This window comes from Rousettus aegyptiacus, unplaced genomic scaffold (genome assembly GCF_014176215.1).
Source record: "Rousettus aegyptiacus isolate mRouAeg1 unplaced genomic scaffold, mRouAeg1.p scaffold_m13_p_1, whole genome shotgun sequence".
Classification (NCBI taxonomy): Eukaryota; Metazoa; Chordata; class Mammalia; order Chiroptera; family Pteropodidae; genus Rousettus; species Rousettus aegyptiacus.
In genome coordinates, this window is record NW_023416284.1 from 170751545 (window position 1) to 170775716 (window position 24172).

The 24172-nt window shown below is 35.7% G+C and overlaps 1 protein-coding gene across 1 annotated transcript in view; it reads right to left on the reverse strand.

The window, feature by feature from the left end:
- The window catches only part of EPM2A (EPM2A glucan phosphatase, laforin), a 73711-nt gene that overhangs the window by 19236 nt on the left and 30303 nt on the right, over nucleotides 1–24172 (reverse strand). Inside the window, exon 2 of the mRNA XM_016160279.2 lies at nucleotides 23293–23467. Within this exon, the coding sequence (XP_016015765.2) occupies nucleotides 23293–23467 (175 nt within the window). The remainder of the gene's footprint in view (nucleotides 1–23292; nucleotides 23468–24172) is intronic.

The following is a 24172-nucleotide window of genomic DNA, read 5'->3' on the forward strand; positions in this document are numbered from 1 at the left end:
ATTGGTGCAGATAGAGAGAAGTGGACTAACTCAAAATGTACATTGGTGGAGAAACCAACAGAACTTGTGCAAAAATTGGATGAAAGGGTGGAAGAAAAGAAAAGATTCAAAAATGACTCCAAGTCTATTAATGCGATGTTATCGTCTACAATTTCTTAACCAGGCCTGGCCTCAATAAAGCCTATATCTCTAGATTTTTCTCCTATATATTCTTACAAATTTCAGATTAACCATCATTTTATTTACTAGGCATTATGCCTATTCTATTCAAACTTCCTTTCGGTTTTCCACTCAAATCTTTATGTCCATTATGGTACTGGTAATAAGATAGGGTTTTTATTAATGTAAGAATTTTTGTACAGAGGCTACATTGCCTATCAATTAGATTTAATTCATATTCAGGAAATATCTATTACAGAAAAAGTGGTACAAAATGGAACTGGTTTACTTATTTAATCAATTCACTAAAGAAGTATTTCAAAATTTACTCTTTGCACATGTGGGCTTTTATTTCAGCTCTAGACCAAAAATGAATTTAGAAAACAGGAGAGTTGGAATATGAAAAAAATCATGATTTTTCTTCTTTTTTATGTTAATTCTTCATCATTGCTAACCGATCATTTGATTTATTGAAATATAAGGAATTCTTGGTGTGAAAGGGGATTCTATTAAGTACTTTAAACCATATTATGTGTTTTCTTTATAATCTTATTTACAAAAAAATAATAATTTGGGATAGTCCTATGGTTATTATTCATCTAGACTAGTGTTTCTAAATATTAATGTGTGGATGAATCATCTAGGGATCATGTTAGGATGTAGATAGCGACTGAGTAAATCTGGGTTGGAGCCTGAGATTCTGCATTTTCACAAGGTCCTCTGTAATACCAATGCTGCTGGCCCTGAAAACACACTCTGGGTAGCAAGTAATACTCTAATATACACAACACTCAGGTACATTGAAAAATAAACAAAACACATCTCCTGGTAAGGCAAACAAAAAGACAAGCATTTGATCTCCATTGTCTATGCTAATATTAGAGGCCCAAAGCTAATCCTTCAGGGAGCCTTGCTATTTTAAAAAAAAAAAAAAAATTCTACTAATTATAGAAAACTCTAAAATCTCTTTAGCCCTCTTTCTTGATTTCCCATCTGCAGGAATCCAAATGGCTGTGTTTACATAACGACCTTCCTAGGTTCTAAAATGTTCCTCTTTTCTCCTTGTTTACAACGCTCATTGGCCTCTTGATGGGAACCTAAATTTCCCTTCTGCGTTATATTTTAAAATATGCAGTTTGAGGTTTTACATATGGATGCTGAATATTGGGAAAATACACATAAGACTTGAAATTTATGGGACACCAAGGAATTTAAAGAGTTGAAATGCAATTAGCAGTGTTGCACTCGGAGGTGTCAGAAATTAGGTAAGGATCCAGAAAGGCAAACAATAAACACCTCCTCTCCCCTGTGAGATGTTAGGATGTGAGTAGTTAGCATGGCGGGGACAAAGAGAGATGCACAACTAAAAATACTGCAATATCGGGACCTCCAAAATCCCTGGGACGTTTTGCTTCTTTCATTCAGCCTGGAGTTGGGGCACATATAGTTCATTTGATGATGCCCAGAGAGAAATCACGACAGTCAGTAAGCCTACATACGGATGTGCAAAGCAAAAAGGCCTCTGTTTTCTTTACATTACACAGATCCTGAGGATCCAGAGAAATGGGAGAACAGGCCAGGGTCAGTCGTGCTCACTCTAGTCAATGTATTTCCAACTAGGAAAGGTCTTAAATAGTTGGACACGTATTCCAATACAACTCACAAGGAGAATTAAGTATCAATCATATCCAAACTATAACTGTCATATTAAAATTGGTAAATCTCAAATAACCCTAACCATCATGAGATTGCATTCAGCTACGCGTGCTCTTCTGTGTGCTTAATTCATTCTGGCATGGACTTTCACTATACGGTTTTATTAAAGACCATCCAATCCACTGAGCATACGTAAGTTTCTATTCATTGGAGGGTTTAGTTGGTACAAATTGGCCTTAAATTTTTTAAGCTAAAATTGCCTCTTCCATGTTTCATAGCTCAAGACAGTCACCTCCACCTTGTGCAATGCAAGTGCTTATATATTTCCGAGATATTTTTCAGGAAAACTATTCTGTATTTACAACTGGGCTTACGTGTGTGGAGAAATGTTTGGATGTCAAATATTTTGAAACATATCAGATATCCAAATCATCTGTCCCTTAAATAATATCCATAGGCTCCTATTAAGAGAATTAAGTCCAGTAGCCAGAGACCCAACATCTATCAAGTCTCAACAGACACAATTTATATTTCACAGAGGCAGTTTGAATACTTTCTATCTCTGTCTCAAATTACACTACTAGGAGGTAACGCATATTATTGATCACGTCCATGATCTGACATACTCCCAGTTTACTCTTATTATGCTTATTTCCTTTACAATCTCAGTGTCTTCTCTAAGCCTTTTAAGTATGAACATTTCTCAGAGCTTCAAACTCTGGTCTCTATTCAATTTACATATTCTTCATCTTACTAATATACACTGCCATCTATAATTGCCATTTACATGCTGGTAAATGACAAATCTATTGCCTTGGTTCAGACCTCAATGCTTTATTGGAATTCTACATTCAATGTTCAAAAAGTATCAACTGAACTCTTCACTTTCTTCCACATTTTGCTCCCTACTCACAAACCTAATTCTCTTCTATTGTTGTTGATCTTTATAAATTGTATCATGAGCCCCCTAAGCCAGGAAACATTTCTTAGTACTTTCCTCCTCCTCTCCTACAGTCAAGAAATAGCTGTAGAATTTATCCTCTCTTCTCCATTACCATTGCTTTTCTTCATATCCTCAACACTTAAGAAGTGAATTACACCAATAGCTCCTTGAGACCTATATGAGACCTCATAGTCTGTCTCCCGTCAACCATGAACCTAGAGTGATCTTTCTGAAACACAAATCTGATCATATGACTCACTACCTAAAATATTGAGGTGACTACCCATCACTTTAGGATGAAGTCTCAAGTTTCTGGCCTGACACTTTGGAAAATAACCCCACCGTATGTCTCCAGTCTGCATCCCACTCTTCGATTCAGGGGAGATTATCTGTAATTCTCCTGATGTGTCAAGCACTCTCCCTTCCCTGCCTCTAATCCCACTGTTCTTTTTGGACTCCATTTTCAGTGCTCATCTATTTGATTGAGCCTACTTAATCTTCCCCGATCTCTACTGGTTCACTTTGCTCCTCCTCTTTTGTGATCCTATAACATGGACAAATGATCACACACCTTTATTTTACTCTGGCCTCTCTGACTCTGAACTGTTGATTTTACTGAGCATTTCCTCCTCTGTGTTGTGAGCTGCTTGAGAAGAATTTCCCAGAACTTAACATCATAGCCAGCATATAGTTAGCACTTTAAAGCAAATAGGTAATTGAATGAATAAATGAATGAGTAAATCAACAACTATAGAAATGTCTTTACTAACTCAAGCTGCTTGGTTCATTCAACTATCATCAATTGAACAACATCCCCACGGCTTTTTCAAAACTGGTGAATATATTTTTCAACTGTGTTATCCCAAAGACATATGTGTTAAATTACTATTTGAAATTAGTTCAAAATAACCTTCTCTGCAGACAAATGTGAAAGCTGTTTTGGGCCAGAATATAAATTATATAACTCAGCATGTTTCCTTTTTTTGCCTGAAATGCCAGAAAACTTAAAGACGAATTTGGTGTTCAATAGTAGTAATTAGACCGTCTCAAGTCCCTGATAATTTCTATCCCATTTGCTTTCATAGATGGTCTATTTGTATCCTAAATTATTCTACTGTACATAATTTCTTTTCTAAATTCTTCCATTATAAATTATTATGTGTGTAAGCAGATGGAGAATGGTGCCAAAACCTAACCCTCTAAAATACTTGTTTCTTCCACAGTAGGTCCCAGACATTAACCAGCCACATAAAAGGTACAGACCAGACTTTGAGCCATAAAGACTTGCCGCAATCTATCAGAATCCATGAGTTTTTTGGTCAGTCCAGTTTTGCAGCTATGTATGTCAGTCCAAAGGCTTCACTCACATAAAACTGATTGAATATAATAGCTGCCAGTACAATTTATCTGCAATAATAAGATTCCACTCAGGTTTGGAATGTGGTCACATTTTTCTTAATTATAACCCATGGACCATAGTCATAAGTTCTGTTTCATGACATGTAGTATTTTAAATGTTAGCTGGAAATACAAATGGACAGATTTAGCAGACAATAACAAATGTGATTTTACAGTAGTGATTCGGAATCTCGGCTACATGCTAGACTCTCCTGGAGGCATCTTTAGAAACACTTAAACCAGATCCTCAATTAAAACAGACGTCTGAGGCAGTGGGGTTGGGCCCAGTACCATTTTTGTAAGCATCTCAAATGATTCTAATGATACAGAGCCTGAGAGAGAGGTCAGAGTTGGCGATAAAGACCTGTCATCTTTCCCTTGATAGGGGATTGCCTGACAGATTTTTAAAAGTGAAAAGAATTCTACCTTTTGAAAATCAAACTGTATATTTACCCATTAACTGAAATTGATTATAAAACCTGAATTAAAAAGGGAAATTAGAAGTGATCACTCATTTTTAAAAGGATTTTCTGTCTTTATAAAGGATTAATTTAAGCATTTTTTTCAAGTACCAGGTAGTGATTTAATTGATTTGTAGACTTAATCTCAGTTATTAATTATGCTTGTGACCTTTGCAAAGTCTAGACTTTTCTAATGTGTAAACTGAGAGAACTGGATTAAAGAAGCAATTTCTCAGCTCACACTATTTCACAGAGGTGTCTGTCTAGATGTTATGAGGAGGTAGAAGGGTGACTGAGGGCACAGACCCTAGAGAGGGGCTGCCTAAATTTCAATCCAGGCTCCACTAATTATCTTACCTTGGGCAGATTAATTAACCTTTCAGTGCCTCAGTTTCATCTACTATCAAATGGCATTAACAATACCACAGACCTCACGGGGTTGTAAGATTAAGTGAAATTATCCATGCAAAAGCATTTAGAACAGTCCCAGGCACATCGTAAGAACTATTAAAGCATTAGTTATTGTTCTTATTACTAATATTTACACTCCCCCCCCCAAAAAAAAAGAAGTCAGAGCCTTGAGGAGGCTAATGTGTTGGTGAACTTCTAAGATGGGGACAGACACACCATGTAGCACTTCAAACAGATATATGACCAGTTAACCTTTGGTTACAGGGGAACAGCTCTCTGTGGAGCACACTTTGGAGAAAACCAGACAACATGATGTATGTCCCTTTCAACTCTAGTATGGTACAATTCATCTCAATGTCTCAGAGACTCAAAAAATTATGGCACGTAGGCCAAATCCAGCCCACCATCTATTTTTATAAACCAGGTCTTCATGGAACACTGCCATGCTCATTTGTTTACATTTGTCTAGATCTATTTTTGCACTACGACCGAAGAGGTGAATAGCAGCAATAGAAATTATATGCCCCACAAAGCCTAAAAAATATTCTGTCCGACCCTTCACGGAAAAAGTTTTCCAATCCCTGCCTTAGATGTGGAATATCCTGGGAAGCCTGCAGCTCTTCCCCACAGTAACTTAATCATCAAGACAAATTTTATTTCACGAGTGGGACTTTCTATCCCATTGAACCAGCTGGCTAGAGGGAGAAAGGAAACAGTCATCAGTGCGAGATCCAAGGAGTGTGGCCTCAAAGCACGGGCTGAAAAGGATAAACAGTGAGGATCGTAGAGGAAGAGAAGCCGATGGGTGAAAAACAGAAAACGATGGAAAAACAGAAGGTGGCCTGAAGGCCTTGACCCTAGTGAAAGGCATTGATGTAGGATGGACACTTTCTCCCATCACCAGTCTACGCATCCTTCCCAAAATATGAGATTTCCTTTATAATCACTAGTGTTAATCAAATACAATCCTGGAAAAAATTGTTGTGTTACACTATTTGATTCTTATAGGATAGGTATCATTATCCTAATTTTATTGATGAATAAACCAAGGCATGTACAGTGTAAGCAATTTGCCATACCGAAGCAATGGTTGAGCTTGTAGACAAACCTAGTTTTATTCTCAGATTTTCCATGATGCCTCAACTGAAGTTTTTCAGTTCTAGAACTTCTCTTAAATGCAGAGAAGTGCTGTGTAAAAATCTGATGACCAGGATTTCTTAGGCACTGTGCAAAGTAATAGTTTATTATTGGGCAAAGTTTTACTATTTCTACCCATACTAATAATCTATTGCTCTCTACAAGTTTAGCTCTGGGTTGGAGTGGGGGAGGGGATGGACAAGGTGAAGTAAGGAATCTGCCTGCATCCTGCATAGATAGCAACACTGATGAAACTTATCTTACCAAGAAAGATAAAGACGGGGATTCATTCAATATGAATGGAAAGGAAGCCTACTGAAGAATAGACAAAAATGCACTGTTTGAAATGACAGCTGCAAACCTTATCTCTTGGAGTCCATTGCTACAAAGACTAGTCAGCTTTTCTTAGCCAAATGTGAATTAGAAGAAATATAATTTAGTGTTTAGAAAATATGCCTAATTTACCACCAAAGCTATACAATGTCTCAAAGTGAGGAATTCTGCATCAGCTTTTTAAAATGATGGTGATTAAGTAGACTACAATATACATCCACTGTTCCTTTCTTTTCATTATTTGTGGCACCCTGATGAAAAGAAATTATGCTGTGGTGAATTTTCCTCTTAGATATAATTTGGACCACTTATCTGAGATTCTCAGAGGGAGCTGACTTGACAACTAAGAGAACACCTGTTTCTATCCATGTAAAGGAAGCTTTCCTTTTCCTCTGCTTAGCAAAGCATCGCATTTCTGCAGCCAGAAATACTGAGTGATGTATTAATGAACTGCCTTCTCCATCCAGCCAACTGAATCAGGAATTAAATGGTGTATTTTTTTATATTTTCATCAGGAAAGAAGAATGGTCATGAATACAAAATAACCAAAGGAAAAAGAGTGTGGCAGTGATTGAGAGTGCTTAGCTATACTGATGTCCACCCTGTCAACCAACATACCTGCAATTAGTATGTCCCGTGGCTACCCAGATGCTAAAAAAAAAAAAAAAAAAAAAAAAAAAATCCGATAATTTGGGATTCTGCTATTTTATTAAATAGGTCAAAAGAGATCTGTAGAAGATGTGTATGTTTTATTGTTTCCAACACACAGTGTGCATGTGAAAGTTCTATCCATCTTCTTCTCAATGCCATTAAAAGTAGGCAGCTGGCATGATACTTATGAGTCACAAATGGAGGACGGCCCCATGGCTTTACTAAAACACCAAGTAATTCAATTTTCTGACAAGGGCCCATGAAGCTTCAGGTATACTTTTAAGAGGCTTTATTTGTTTCTTTTATACTGCTTTTACTGTGGCTTTTTCATCATGTTTTAACAAGCGTAAAAAAGCACTTTCACAAATACAACCATTTGGTCTCATTATATTCTCGAGATGAACATCAACAAGGAAAACAAGTATTGTACCAGAGATGTAAAACTCCATTTAGGTGGATATATTGAAAATCACTTAATGGACTTCAAAGAAATTTGTTTTTCTTTGCCTATTCTTCACCATCCCTTTTTTTTTTTTTTTTTTTTTTTTGCCTTCACTAATTTTCTTAAGGGAAATGCTGCAACAAGTTATCTTGGCCGTTTATCGTTGTTAACACGTTAGGATTTTTGTGCCCTATCAATTGTGTTAAAAGTATTTGCAAAAGTGGGCACATGAACTCTAAAAACCTTTCTACTAAAACATAATATGTATTAAAAATGTAATGTTCAATAAATTTTTTACAGAGTGAATATATCTATATACCAGTACCCAAATCCGGAAACAAAAGTTCTTTTCCTACTCCTTTCTAGTCATCACAAGGAGAACCACTATCTAGATTTATGACACATAGATTAGTTTAGCCTGTCATGGTGGATTCATGAACTACTATTATCTTGCTTAATCCACAAACAGAAGCAAAAACATGGAGATATGGGACGATTTGTATAATGCATTCAACTCTTAAAGAACGAAGTCTAGACTTTTCATCTACTATGCTTTCCACAGCATTGTCTGCCATCTCTAAAAGCCTTCCTAATAATGAGTAAAAAGAGAACTCCATGTGACAAGCCTACCATTTTTGCATATAATCTCTGACAGCTCGAAACATAAGAGTTAAAGGATGCGCCCCCTGAAAAGTCTTTGTCCAAACTAGACTTCTGATATTGTTTCCGCGGACCTCCGGGACACTCCTCATCGAGGTAGGCAGATTAAGCACAAAAAAAAGAAGGAAGACACGAGATGCACGACAATCTGTCAGCTGATTTTTTGCCACTCGAGTTGTAGCTTCCATGATCAAGGAAAAAAACAACCCAAGGAATGCTTCAGTAAATTTGGAGTATGTACTCAGCACCCAGGCTTTGAAATAGCTTGCAGGAGTATAAAAGTAAATAAGATACAGTCCCAAATATCAAAAACCTCACAAAACAGTGACACCAGTCCTCTAAAATAATATTTGGGAGCTACAAGTCATAATCTATTTTCAAATTCGTGAAATGAAATGACTGCAATAATAATAATAATTTAAGATCTAAAGAACCAAAATTTGTAAGAAATATGGTACTTTATGAGGATGTTTCTTATTAGGCTTTAGATCTTCCTAAAACTTTAAAAGAGAATTGTGTCAGGGATTTGCATAGCTAAAAATCTTTTGGTTGGTATTTCTACTGAACTCGTCCTGATTCAACCAAAAAAAACTACTGAAAAAAGGAAAAGAACATTGGCATTTGCTGGTTCAAAAATTATTTTTAAGTTACAAATATATAAATTTATGATACTGAAATTTAATACTATGTCATAAAGCAGGACATAAGCTTAGTCCTTAGTATTAGGAAGGTGTTTTTATGGTTGCTATTACTGGATATCTTTAGTTTTTTGACTCAAAAATACAGTCTGAGGGTTCAGCTGAAACCTATTTTCCCTGCCATATTGGAAAAGGAAATGTTCAGAGAAAATCCAGAAATCTATTAACATGCAACAGGGTAGAGAAGTAACCAGTTAAAGCATTAGATTTCGAAAGTCTATTAGGTTGATAAAAGTGAAGCCACAGAAAACTCAATAAATTCTGCTGTGGAAATCTCAGAAAGAATGATGAATTTGGCCCCATTCATGTGGCCAAATAACACTTTCAAAAAACCTATGTAGTAAATATAGGAGTCCTCTTCCACATCCCCTAATTTTAATGTCTGGTAATTAGTGTTTATTTTCATTATGTTTTTTATAATGAGACAACTTAGGACATGGACAACAGTCCTTAAAATCAAACAGTCCTGCTTTCAAGTCCCAGTTCTACAAATTACTGAATACATTAGTGTGGTTAATGAATTTAACTTCTCTGTGATTTAGTTTTCTCATCATTACAATGGGGTTATTAACACCTGGATCACAGAGTGTTGGAAGAATAACATAAAAAGTGCAAGCAGTTACCTAGCATAGTATCTAGCAGATAGTAGATGCTCGATAAAATTTTATTCACTTTCTTACGATGTTTTTTTCTACTGTTTTCAGGTATTTTCCTGATACTCAAGAACTAAGAAAAATATACATGTGATAGAAGACTAATTAAATATTAACACCTTGTAGTTCCATTTTTAATAAAAAATTTTAACATCTAAAAGTAAATTCATTTCTAGGAAAAATGGCAGCACAGACACAGGCTGCCTCTCCAAACCAAACACACACACACACACGTCAATATATCGTCAGGTCTGAAGATAGAAGATACCGGTTGCAAGTTTCCAACAGTCCCCTTCCAGGGAAACTGCCCAGGACATGTTAATTCCTCCAGTAACAACCCGAGATAATACATGGAAATTGTTGTCTACCAGATAGAAGAGCTCAACTTATACTATTAACCTCAAGAAATGGTCAAAATGTAAAACCATTTAGATCAAATCAAAAGAATCAGTACATTATGTCAGCTCATTTAATCATGGCAATAGCCTATTACAGTAAGTTTTATTACTATCTTTAGCTTACAGATGTTTCATAGCAGTTAAATATTGTACCCAAAATCCTACTTCTAAGAAGTGGTAAATCGGAAATTAAAACCTTGGTAGTCCAACTCAGAGCACATGCTTTTAATGTGACAACATATAGACTGAAATTACTTAGAAAATACAGAAAAAACAAACAAACCAACATACAAAATAGGTACATACATGCTCTGGATTCACATCAGGCTGACCAGATACCGGCCTAAGGTTAAAAGGCTATCTACACCCCTACTGATTTGTCATGATGTCATGATGAACCTTTTGGGAGCCTGAAATCCTGGGCAGGATTAGCTCAAACAAATCATTAGCTGGTTGAGTCCTACAAAGTAGATATGTCAGGGTTTCTCAAGACCACTTCGGGTTCAGTGATTTGCTAAAAGATCTCATAGGACTCAGCATATAATTGTACCGAAAGCAAGATTCATTACAGTGAAAGGATACAAAGCAAAATCAGCAATGAAAAAGGTACATATGAGAAATCCAGATAAAACCGGTTGCAAGTTTCCAACAGTCCCCTCCCAGGGAAACTGCACAGGACGTGTTAATTCCTCCAGTAACAAGCTGAGACAATACATGGAAATTGTTGTCTACCAGGGTAATTCATCGGACACATTGTTTTTATCGAGGGCTGGTATGCAATGCCGTCTGCCTAGCACGTACCCAGATTCTATACTCCCAGAAGACAGGCAAGTGTTAGGCATAAACACATTCTTTGCACCTTTTAAGCACACTGAGGCACTATTATTATTTTAGGATAGTTGTGTATCAGCACATGGGACCATTTCCTAGCCAAATTCCCAGAGAACAGCAAAAAGCCAACCGTGCAAAAAGGCTTTTCGAAGAATTGGCTGTCTCAGGCCTGCTCTACTTTTTCCTGCACAGTAAACATGAAACGATTGACCAGCTGGATCTAAGTTTCCCACTATGATTTGAGATTGATTGACCCTGTACTATATCAGAATTTTATATTTCTATTTTTGTATAATTTAGATTTCTTCACCTTTCTCTACTCCCATCTGCCCACTTACTCTGTCCACTGAAAATTATACTTCTCACAATTAGTTACTTCCGAAGAACGTTCTCTCTGATTACTGATGACACATGGTCAGACTCTGGCACTCTAGAGAATCAAAGAAGGAAGACGGCATTGTGCCTGCGGGTAGCCATGCTAAGACTTCGCAGCAATTCAGTGGTCTCCTCCACCCCACTTCCTGGCACCACACAAAACCTACCCATGAGTTCCAAAAGTTTAAATAAGTTCCTAGATGGCAAATGATAATGAGCCATTAAAATTCCTAAAGTCCATCATTCAATCGACACATATAACCATGAGTTATGTGCAAGGTGTAGTGTTAAAAGCAGTGACTGAATATGAGCTGAATTCAGACATAAGTCCTGCACTGGAGTTAACAGTCTTCTTATGGAAACATTAAGATGTCCCATTAAATAACTTTCATCTAAAATAAGAAGTGATCGATTACATAAGCAAAGTGTAGGCACCAAGCTGGGAATACAGCAGTGAATGACACAGACAGGGTCTCTACCCTCATTGCCAGAGAAGCATCCATGGGAGAGGGGGCTTGATCAATATCCAGATATGTTGGCATGATGACACGATGTCAACATCATGGGAAACAGTTGCCAAAGAAGCTATATGAAGCTGGATGAGATAATTTCTTGACCCGTTATAACTATTTATGCTCTTACTCTCAGAATGCCATGCACAGTGTATAAAGACTTTTAAAAAAATCCCTGCTCTACAAGGCTCTTTGACGCTCCTTTGACAGACTGGGAGCATGAAATTTGCCCAATCTAATAGATAAAAATGGTCTCAATTCAATGTTGTACTGTTAAGGGCAAAATATTCTTTTGCTCCTTATGTTTATTAGCTTTTTTTTTCTTTTTTTTTAGGAAATGCTAGAATTTTCTTTTCACCGTTCACTAATAAAATAAAGTGGATTTGTTTTAGAGAATGGCTGCAATAGGTTTAGAATCAACAATAAAATTAAAAGAGTAAGAAACTACAATATACAAAAGAAATTCTCCATCATTTTTTATTTGAGAAATTGAATCCTGATTTTTTTTCCAGGCATGTGTAATTTTTTATGGAAGCTATACTTCCTATCTGACAAGATTTTTTCTCATCATTAGGTTGTACTTAGTTTTTCTTCCTGAACTTTGCTTTTCTCATTTACATTCTTCCCTACTCCCTTTCTTCCTTTACTCCTTCTCCTTTTGTGCTGACTTCTCTTAAGCACTTGATCAATACTCAGATATCTGACTTGCAATATAAGTAACATTTTTGTAAGAACTTATTTGGTCAGTTGTGGTCTGAAGCTGCTACAGGACAGGTATTTATTAGAATTCTAGCTTCATGGAGGAGCCCTTTGTTAAGATTTCCAAGTTCGTTTTGATGACCAATTTCATGCTCTAATCAAGACTGTCATTTCACTTTTAAAACAGCAGAAGATTTACAATCTCTGTCCCCAGAGTCTGCTGAACTGACTGACACACAGGCATTCAGGTGATGCATCTTCCTGGGCTGCCCTTCAACTATGTCCTAAGGGGATAAAACCCAATTCTGTCAGCTTGGTAGACTGTAAGACTGTTTGTTCCCTCAACTCTCTGGAATAAAACTTCATTTCCTTAATTTTTCTCAGTGCACTAGCTACCTTTTTGTGTATTCTACATTTACTATTTTGATTTTCCCCCAGGAAAGCTTTTTGCATTAGTAAGAAAGGAGCCCAGGACAAACATCTTTAAATAAGTTGAAGAAATTAGTCAATGAGATGAGATACTTTAAGCCAAAGTTGGATATTAAATACTGTATGCATCTGTCCAAGCGTGAAGTCATATTTTACCCTCTCTTTATTTTGAATTTTATTTATAGATATGTTCCATTAAATGACTGACCTGTTTTGCACTTTACAGCATTTTTTAAATTTACAGGCTCATTTTTAATGAAGATCTGCGGTTTGGATTCACCGTTTACAACACAGTAGATGACTTTTGCTCCCACACTCATTATTTCTCTTTATTACAATTGCTAGAACTCTGCGAGAGTTTCAGAAAGTTACTTGTTTCTTATTTTTATTTCTAAAAACAGAAATCTCAACAGATGCCTTTCACTTCTTTTTATTTAAAGTACAACTAAAAGATTTCAGTCTTATTCTATAATGGCATAGTACACTGAATTCCAGATGAAAGTTATGTTGTTTTCAAATTCCACTCATAATTAAGCAATACAAATCTACTTTGGGATGACATATACTTTATAATGCTATTTCAAAAACCTAAATATGTAGAAAAATCGATTTTGACTTGTATAAGTTAAAGGAGTGAAAAGCCACAACAGTTTTCTAAATTCAAAATACAAAAGCGGTTTTGATTTTTAATAAATTTAATACCAACTCTTAATTTTGCAATGGATTCAAAGCCTTCGTATAATTTCCTTACTCTCCATTTTCCGATTGTGTTTAGAAATACTTGTTTTTAGGCTTAGATACTTTCCTTATGCAAATTCCAGACAGATTTTTCAGACTGGAGTGGGTGGGGGGCAGGGGGGAAACAGTTTAACCTCCTACCTGTCCAGGTTCTCCAGCTGGGCCTCTGCACTTTAGTCTAACGAAAGACAGATTAACAAGAGACGGGCACACGACTTTATTTTATGTTAACATATATTTATTTAATATATGTTTGCATGGCATGGAGGCTTCGTAAAGAAAAGCGGACCTGAAGGAGTGGTTAAACCTGAGCATTTTTATAGAAGGTGTGAGGAAGGGTGGGAAATCGGCGGGAAGACGCGGGAAGACAAACCGGGGGCATAAAACAGAGAAACTCGTCGAGGCCTGTGCACGTGCGCTCCCCTCAGCCTCCAGAGAAAGGCTGCTCGTGTCCTGCTGGTAGAGGGAGAGCCCCTGTGACACGAGGGTCTTATTACCTGCTTGAGGGCAAGGTCGAAAAGCCCTTCCTGTACATGCTGTTTTTCAAATTCCCTCAGCTTAACGTTCCAAGGTGCCATATTTTGGGGTAGCATGTTCTAACCCCATCCCCGTGAAGTCAAATATGCTTTGGATGAAAACCCATAAAAGGCCTTAACTCACTCAGGGTCCCAAAGGAGATGTGATGGAATATCGGTCACTTGACTTACAAACTAAAAAAAAGTCACTGTAGGTAACTTCTTAGAACCTTCTATGTCTCAGGTCAAAATTCTACTACAAAATTTTTAAGTGTGTGCCCATCCAAAAGATTATAATGCTAACCAAATAGATTTCTGTATGTTGTCTAAAATTATTACTCAACCAGACTCCCCTCATACAGCGAGGCAGGCCTCACACTATACAGAGTAAGTGGGATGAGCGAGGGGGTCATGTAAATTGCTCTTTGAATCATTTGCCCTGAACTTGTGCCAGGCAAGAGTCCTGAACCCAACCCTCTATGAAAGCTTATTTTTTAATAATGACAAAGATGTAAAGCACAATTTTAAAGATAGAATTGTACTTTTTACCTAGAAGGTTTTTCTTCCTTGGTATAATTATTGAAACTTTATACTTCCATAATATAATTATTGAAAAGATTTTAGCAGATAAGAAAATAAGAATGTGAGGTAAATAAAACGTTTATTCATTTTCTTACTTTATAAAATTTTAAGTACCATACTCTCTTTTTATTAAAAAAAAATTTCTCCTGAAAATTAAATAACTAAATTTTAGTAATTAAGTCGTATTTTAAATAGGGAGAAAGTTCAACAAGGATTCAAGACCTTAAATCACTTAAGGCCACTTAAGTTGAAATATCACAGAGAAGTAAAAAGTAATTTAATTGGATTAAGATCATCATAGTGATACATATTTTATTTGTCTCTACGGTGGGACCATTAGCTTCTGAAGAAGAGACACTAATTCATGTTTAACTCTGTAGCCCCAGTATCTAGTTTCTGGCAAAAAAAAAAAAAAAAAAAAAAAGGTGCTCAAAAATGACTCAATGGATGGGCTGAACACAGACCAAAGGTACCTGATGACCATATTAAGAACAGAAAGTACAAAATGTTTCAAATATGTGTTTAAATATGCACTTTAATCTCATATTGTGGCCAGACAATAAAGCATTAAGCAGAAAATAAAGAAGGGGAAGGACATTAAGATAGGAAAAAGGCGACAAGAAAAACCTGAGGGAAGGTAAGAGAGAAACGGAAGCACACACAGCATTACGGGCGAAAACGAAAGGGTAGGGATGGGGGGTCAGAGAGAGAAGCAGCCTGGAAACATAGAAAAAAGATAGAAAAATAGAAAAAGTGGCAAAGAATAAGGGTGAAATCTGACAAACGCTCATTCGTAGGTAAAGTTTTATACATGTCATCCTGCAAGCTGCACCGAGGGAATTCCAGGGTTTAAACTTCTCACGACTCATTATGAAATGTGAATTAGCAGGTTAATTACTGTTTACAGTTTTGAAGGGTTTTTTTCTTCTCCTATTCTTAATTTTCTCTAGTCATACATAGTTGCAGTGGCGAGGGCAGAAACGTTCCTCAGGTGTGGGTAATTCAGGCCGGGGAGAGAAGCTGCCGCCGCTCAGCTACTCCAGGAACGTGCAGTCATCTGAATGTGGGAATCTTTTCACAAAGTGAAGGACACTTTTGTGATATAAAGAAATACCATATAATTTTATTGGTGTTTAAGTTGAAAAAATTTAACAGTATCTAATACAATACTGGGCACATGATATATAATCAAAATGAAACGTAACTTCTAAATGAAGTTTTTAGGTTTTTTTTTAAGTAGGAAATAATATAATATTAACCTTATTTTTAAAAAAGTGTGTTTTGAAACTTGGCATTCTGGCGTTCAAATCTATTTCTATAATCAATTAATTACACATATATCCAGCTTCTATGATAAGATTCGCATCGTCCTTTTTACTTTGCCTTGACTTAATTAACAATATCCGGTTCCAATATCCTGAATTAAAGGACAGCTACTGAAGCCCCATCAGCTGTAAACAGATGTCACGCTGGTTGAGGATCAGTGCATTGCTGATCTTTCCCAAAATGCCTCTTTCACTTCCACTGCATCCCTGGGCTTTGTTTTCTCAGAAAAGATCTGAAGGAATAAAAACTCATCTTCATGGCCATGAGCAATGAGACACACAAGAGGCCCTATTTCCACCCCTCAGGTAACATCAGAAACAACAAATTATTCAGAGTGAGCTTTCAAGGGACAGAGCATGCTTCAGAAAGAAATGGGATTAAAAAAAAATAATCCATGTTACCACCTTCTATCACAGAAGAGCTGAACAAAAACTGGCCAAGTCCAGAAAAGGAGTCGATGTCTCTTCATTCTTCCCACTTTATTCTGTCATTCTTCCTTTTTTTGTTTTCCTTTCTAACATTTCTAGGATGTAACTAAGAACTACTTGTAATCATACAAATAGCTTTATAGATATAGATATATTTCACTGTGAACAATAAAATGGTTTCCAATAATTCATACAAACATAATTTCTTATTACAAATCGATCATACTTCTCATGAATTTATCATTTCTGAGACACTTAATTTTCATGATTGAGCATTAATTTTATGAGACAGGCACATTAACCAATTAAGCCATGGAGCCACCTATTAATTAATAATTTTAGTATCAGATTTCAAGTTTCTCTTCCCTTTTAAAACAAGATCCAAAAAAACATTTAAGTCTTTGGGGAAGTCACCATTTACATAAATTCTCTACTGACTTCCTACTTAATGCAAATATGTCTCTGAGCTTCGGGACTTCATGCATTAAGTTTCCATAAGACATCACGAGGAGTCACACCTAGTGTAATTAAGCTGGAGAGCACTAGAAAAACAGCACGATGTGGTTTCTACTGAAAGATCCTCTCATAAAATGCCTTCTTCTAAGATCAATATGCCTATTCATAATGGTGAATGTAATAAACATGTCTGAGGACAGGGTGTAGCAAGGGAAATGCCAGCAACTATTTTAAGATGATTAATAATAATTGTCTCAGAAAAGCAAAACAGCCAGCAGGGGAATCTCATGAAAGAACGGGGTATTTCGACAGGATCGGCAATCTAAGGGAAGGCGAGGTGAGACCATCAATTAATACGACAGTTCAAGATTATAAGGTGGGACAGATGATCAGGCAAGTTAAACTGTGAGGCAAAAGCCTGAATAGATATCACTTTTCAAAAAATGGCACGAAGTTCTAAGAGAGAGATAAAGGTTTCTGGTCCATCTCATAGTTAACTTATATAGACCTACATGGATGACACAAACTTTAAAATTTGATTACTGGAAATAAGTAGGATTTTTTGGTCATTTGTTTGTGTCCAGACTGTGTTTTGATTAGAAGCTGATAGTAGAATGCTCTGGTACAAGAAAATGAAGGCCCGTCCTATGAGAAGGAAATAGAGGCACGCGCCGGAGAACCTGGGGATGGCAGCTCTTGTCCTTATCAGTTGTTACAACCTTAGAGCTGAATCTTGGCAGCTTTGCTTCCCATTTTGCTTCTCTACAACATGAGGAGATGCTGTGTAAGATTCTGCTTCTCTCATAGAAGTAGCTGAGAGTTATAAAGCAATAGCCTGGTTACTTGCCCAATATAATACCTGTACAACGATCTACTCCCATATCCTAGAGTCCTGCCCTACCGCCCTGTCAAACATATCATGTGGCCTGTGGGTAGCAAACAATCCTTTTATTATAAAATGGAGAGGCTATACAAGTAGATGTGATCCGCGCGCGCGCACATGTGTGTCTGTGTGTTTTGATACACCCAGTATTTTTACAGACTAATGTTTACACATGCTAATCAATTAAGTTAATATTTTCAACACTACTGATTTACTTATCAGGAACTAAAGTCTACATGACATTCGAAGAGAAAAATTAAAAAGACAGTAAAAGAAAAATGGAAAAGACATTTTATAACTTATCGAAGCATGAAAATAGAGACATTGCTTTTCAAAACCAAATCTATGAACAGGAAAGTCATAATAGAGCCCTTATGAGACAGAAATAGTCAACAGCACAACTGAATCTCATATATAGTAAGGAACATAGGCATTTTAACTAGTTTCCTAATTGATCTCTCCCCCATGGGTTTGCTAATCCTTCCATTCTATTCAGGCAAAGACAAAGCTATAATCTAAGAAATTAGTCCTTTTAAACCAACTTAAATGGTCACAGTCGATGACCAGCAAAGTGATAGACATAGAACAACCCTCTGAAAACAAGATAGAAGCATTCCCTGACTCTAATATAAATAGATTTACTTGGGTCTTCCTGAAGCGCGCCTTCCACTATAGTAACTAGAAAAACATAGTATATAATTCTTAACCTACCAAGATTCCATCTGAGCATGTTACCTAGACTTTGTTCTGATCTGACTAGAATCACACAGTAAACTGTAGAAAAAGGCTATCCAGCTTGTCAAAATTGCTCCATCTTCAGTATTAATCTAATATGAGAGAATAACCCTTCTTTGGTTGTCATGGCCACTGTAATATTGAAATTGGGAGAGCTGCATAAAAATTAAAATTCATGAGTCAGTATATTTACATTCCATTAGTTACCCCATCAATCTATCTCGTTCAAACCTAAAACTTCTCTCTCTTCTTACTCTCATCTGATGGGAAATAGAGAAAGCAAAAATCGGACTTCCACATGACTCACTACTACACCAACCTATCTGCATCTATACCCAAATACTCTGCCTTCCTCCCACGATCATGGATGAACTATTTGTTCTCCTGGGTTCAGTTCATTCTTGCTTACACAAAAGTTTTGTTCCTCCAACTCTCCTCTTTTTTCTGTTTCTCATTAATTTTTCTCAACTCTATAGGATCATTAATATTTTTTCATTAACATTTTTTTTCTGTAATGGTGCCTATCTTTTATAAATTACCTTCCCCCACCCTGTATTTCTTCATTTTTCTGCTCTCTTTTGTAGTAAAAATCAGTATTCTTATAGTAAAATTGCCATATTATACCCACATAATGACAGAGGAATCCAATTTGCTTAATTTATATAATAGACTATTTCCTCTTTCTTACTACCATTCTTATCAACAAAACCTGAGATTTGACAATCATACATTAGCCTTCAATCAAGCTTCTCTCTCGTTCACCAGTGACCAAGGTAATTTAATTATAATTTAAATAATAATGCTGTTGATAATATAAAGGCAGCACAGAATCCAACTGCTTCCTTTATAACTGTACTGATTCTACGGCAGTACTATCAGCAAAAACTGTTTTTCCCATGAACTTCAGCAGATGTTTTAAGTGACTCCTAAGAAACAATAATTAAAGGGTATGATTGTATTATTTCATATTACTATTAGAATGTTAATATCTACCACTAATATTTTTGACGTGATGTTGAAAATTAATCATTTCAATATAATTATGTATGTGACATATGTAATTTATTTTATTTAATATATTTAAATGTTTCATATAAAAATATGTATTTTAATCATAAGGAAAAGAGGATATTCATCAATTACCTTGACCTTATAAAAACAGCATTATTTATATAGGGAATGGAAATCACCAAGGAATCTCACACAGTCAGTGAATACTCAAGAAAAATCATTGGCCAATCAGAAGTACTCAACAAGAAGGACCCTGGTGTTTTCCTTTCCTACCTGCACTAACAGGAACAATTATGGTCTTGGTTTTAACTATTAGAAAAATCACATTCAATCAGACATAATTACTAATTGAAAGCAGATTCTTGATTGTGATGTATGAGTGGTAGAGGTAAGGGCAATATAATTTGGTGCTATTGCACATAGCATTTTATGGCTATTCTCTATTTACTCCAAAAGAGATTTCTGGCCAAAATTTGATTATAAATATGAGCAACCTAAAAATATCATTATATAAGCATATACATACATACTAAAGATTATTTGTATACTGACTGTAATATGTGTATTTCCAAATACAGCTTCTATAAAGTTGGATTGAATGTACATCCTAAGCTACAGAAATAAAGGAAAGTACTATCTAGAGGCAGAGCTAGATTGCAGACATTGGTCCCCAGATTTGAAACCAGAGAAGCTGCTATGATGTGTAGTCACTATTAGGCCAAAATAACATATTAGCAAATGTCATATAAGCCTAATTTTTTAAAAATTAACTTTTGTCTTTGCTTATTCCCAGAACTGACTTTAGTAGTCCATCTAGTTCAACCAGCTCACTTTGCAAAGCAGGAAACTGAAATCTAGAACCGTTACAGGATTGTCCCAAGGTTCCCCAACAGTAAATGAGAGAGCTGGGCTGCCATCCAAGTCCCTCGTTCTCTCCTAAGTGATTAATTTCATTCATTTTGGAAAATGTGCTAGATAAAACAGTATTTTAAAATGTGCAAAATTATTATTTTACAGTGTATAAAATACTTTTGAGTTTTGAAAATTATTGTATACCTTTTCTTTAGAAGCCAAAGGAACTGGAGAGTTTAAGCATGCTTTTTCATTTTTTGAACTGTAACATTTTCAAAACAGTATAATTGTGATGTTTATAATGTCTAATTTATTTCTCTTGAAAAGTGTTTAATTGGCAACAAGCCTTTTTCAAGATACAGAAATTACAGTCTCTCTGCACTAAAGTCTTTAAAAATGGAAACATTTACTTGAGAAGCAAAGGCCGTCTGAGTAAGAGGGTGCCCACACAGGTCCTCCTCTTTTCATCTGGCGGGGGAGGTGGTGGTGGTGACAGGGATGGTCAAACTGATTGTCTGCTTCCCATCTACACAAGGAGACATGCCCTGCTTATTTGCACACAGCCTACACCAACACTCTCATAGGTATCGAAGCTAGTAATGGCAGAAGAAACTCATGCCAGCCACATTTAATAATCAACCTGCTCTTTCATAGAACAAACATAAACAACAAGAATTACCAGTTATTTTAAAAACTAACATCACAAAAGAGAAAGATCAAATGAGCAGAGAACAACTAATCCAGGAAAAAACAAGGCAGTTCTGTAAGAGGTGAGACTTTTTCAATAATTCTCCACAGTATTCTAAAAAAGATGAAAGAATATGTAATATTTAAATAGTCAATATTTAATATTAAAATATAAAATAATATTTAATCATTGATAAAATTGTTGATTAAATATTTAATTAATAAATATTAAATAATATAAAATATTCTTTTGCATATTAAACAGAATAATATGCAAATACAGAATAATAGAATTAGTCAGAAGCTATGGAAATTAAGAAAACAATTACCAAAAATTAGGGAAAAATTTTTTTGAGTTGGAAAAAAAATAAAGTGATCACAAAATGTAAAGCAATAAAACCTGTAGCTGAAAATTGTTTTTCAAAAGTCTAGAATAGGATATAGATCCATAAAATCTAACATCCATATAAGGAGTGTCTTTATTGACAAAACAAAGACAATAAAGGGGAAGAAACAGTCAAACAGTAGAACAAAGCCCTACAGCCTAGGACATAACTTTTCATATAAAAGGGTTCTCCGTAAATGTGATTCAGGATAAATGAAAAATAGCCCATCCATCTCCTTATTAAGTGTCAGAGCATCTGAATGGATGCTCCTTCTCAGAGGTATTTTTTTCTGGATCCTCTTCTCTTTAATCTCTACACTGTCGTATTTTCACTTCTTTTCTATATTGCACTGAATTGCTAAATGATCTCATCTAGACTCATCACTTCGAATGTCACCTATTGTATCTCTCCATTTTCAACCACTCCTCAAAATTTCACACATCATGTTGATTTCTTTTCCACACTCTAACATGCATTTCAAATGTAACATGTCTAAAATGAAATTTTTATCTCAACCCCTATGCCAACTTGCTCATCTCCTAGTCCTCACCTCAGTAAACAGTAACACCATGCTTACCTGTTCCTCATGCTTTGCCTCCCACCCATCTGCAAGACCAACATCCAGTGTGAATTTATAAGAAAGGTCCAAGGAAACATTGATTCCCCGATACTATGATGAAGTTGCCTTCTCTCTCTCTCCTACCATCACAACCCTATTAGTATTAATTCCCTTTCATTCAAAGCAATACGATTTTTAAGGGCATGAGAATGCATCTCTTTGTCTATGGTACAAGCACCGAATGTTCTAAAGTAAACAATATACATAATATTGTATATGTTGGATATTGGTTTGAAATTTAAAATCATCAAAGTGTGCAAGACCTATTTCTATTTACTAAATTAAATGTAAATTCTGTAAACCTTGAAAACGTGTTAGTAATGAAAAATAGGAGTTAACAGGTGGAAGTAGATGTGGAGGAAATTGCAGGGGCGATAAATCTTTGATCTTATGCAGTAGGAAATCAAGAGGCACTGACAAAAACTTATGGGTCAAAAAATAAAATTTTTAAATAACAAAAAATAATTTTTTTAATGAGTCTGGTAGGGACTGAGAATGGAGAGAGAGGAAAAATATAAGTGGGCTAAATTTTTCATGTCATAGAGGGTAATCAATAGCTATTTTTGGATTAATACATTAACAAATTGTATGTATATTATTTAAGGCCTGGATTTAACCTCCAGAAAAATAAATATAGTTATGTCTGATGAGTGGGAATAAAGGAAAGAATAGTGAACTTTATTTTTCATTGAGCATCTTCCTGTGTTTAAATTTTCAGTGGGGCTTATATTGTTTGCTTAATGATAATTAAACAAACACAAATAAAAATGAATATATTAATAAATAATAGAGTAAATGATCACATCCAATCTACTTTTATGTCTAAATTTTTGCTCATGTTTATTTAAATAAGATTTTATAAGGAGACACTATTTTTGTTACACTATTGCTCAATATGATAAAAGATACCAATCTAGGATATTTTCATCCAGTTTTTATTTTTAATCCACTAAGTACAAAGATTGGTTAACTACTATCTAGTATACTATACTATCTAGTATGCCATGGTATGTTTTCAAAGAAAGAATTCTTTATGAAGGATCCTTCACATCTAGAACCGGAAAAGCTCACATAGTGATTCACTGTAATTTTTCTCCTCAAAGAACTAAAGACCTTAAAACCCCTCTGAAGGAAAACATTGCAGTTTTGAACATAGTAAATACTTGCCATTGTCCTAATGCTACCTCTTGTCCTATTTCTACACTTATAAACATGGCGCTATTTTTACCTTGAATAATGCATGGCTTGGTGGCCTGCAATATTAAAATAGAAGTCTGTCGTGTGCTTCATCTCGTCAGTGTGCCCGGTGGCCTCAATCCAGTGTCCTATTGGGAGACAATAAACACCATCCACCAAGTTGTTTTCATTATAAGTACAGCAACGGTCGTGGTGAGGCCCATTGCCTAAAACGAGAAGAAATGACAAACAGAGCAATCAAATCAAGGTTTTGCTTAAACAGCCACAAAGTAACTGACATAAAATTAGTAGTAAGATGAAAATAAATACAAAGCTGCTTGATCTGCACATTTCGGTATAAATAGATTAGAATGAGAGGAAAAACAGTAGAAATTTGTAAAAAGTTAGCTATGGATGTCATAGGGTTCTATGTTCCCTTTGAGTACATGGATATTTCCAAAAGCATATTAACTTTTTCAGAATTTCGTGGTACTTCTCAGTGCCTTAGAGCCTCTTGAGAATTATTTTGCACCCTGATAGCTGTCGAAAAAGGCTCTTAAAACCATTAACATCCCCGTATCACACACTTCTGATTTTCTGGTATGCGAATTTATGACTAAAATCAGCAATAAAGTATTTTGGTATCAGCTCAAACAATACATAAATTTTCAAATAAATACATTAATAAATAATAAAACAAATGATCACATCCAATCTAGTTTGCATGTAAATCAGTAGTTAGTATTGCTTTCCGATAGGGAAACTAAGTATCACAGAGAGATTAACTACCTTGCCCAAGATCACAGACTAATAAGTGCAGAGTGAGTAGTTGCCCACCATTCAGGCATCTGATACCTTCATGCTGCTTTCTGCCTATTTCATGAGCGACACACACACCATCCTCCTTCCAGGGAGCAGAGCAAAAGAGGCAG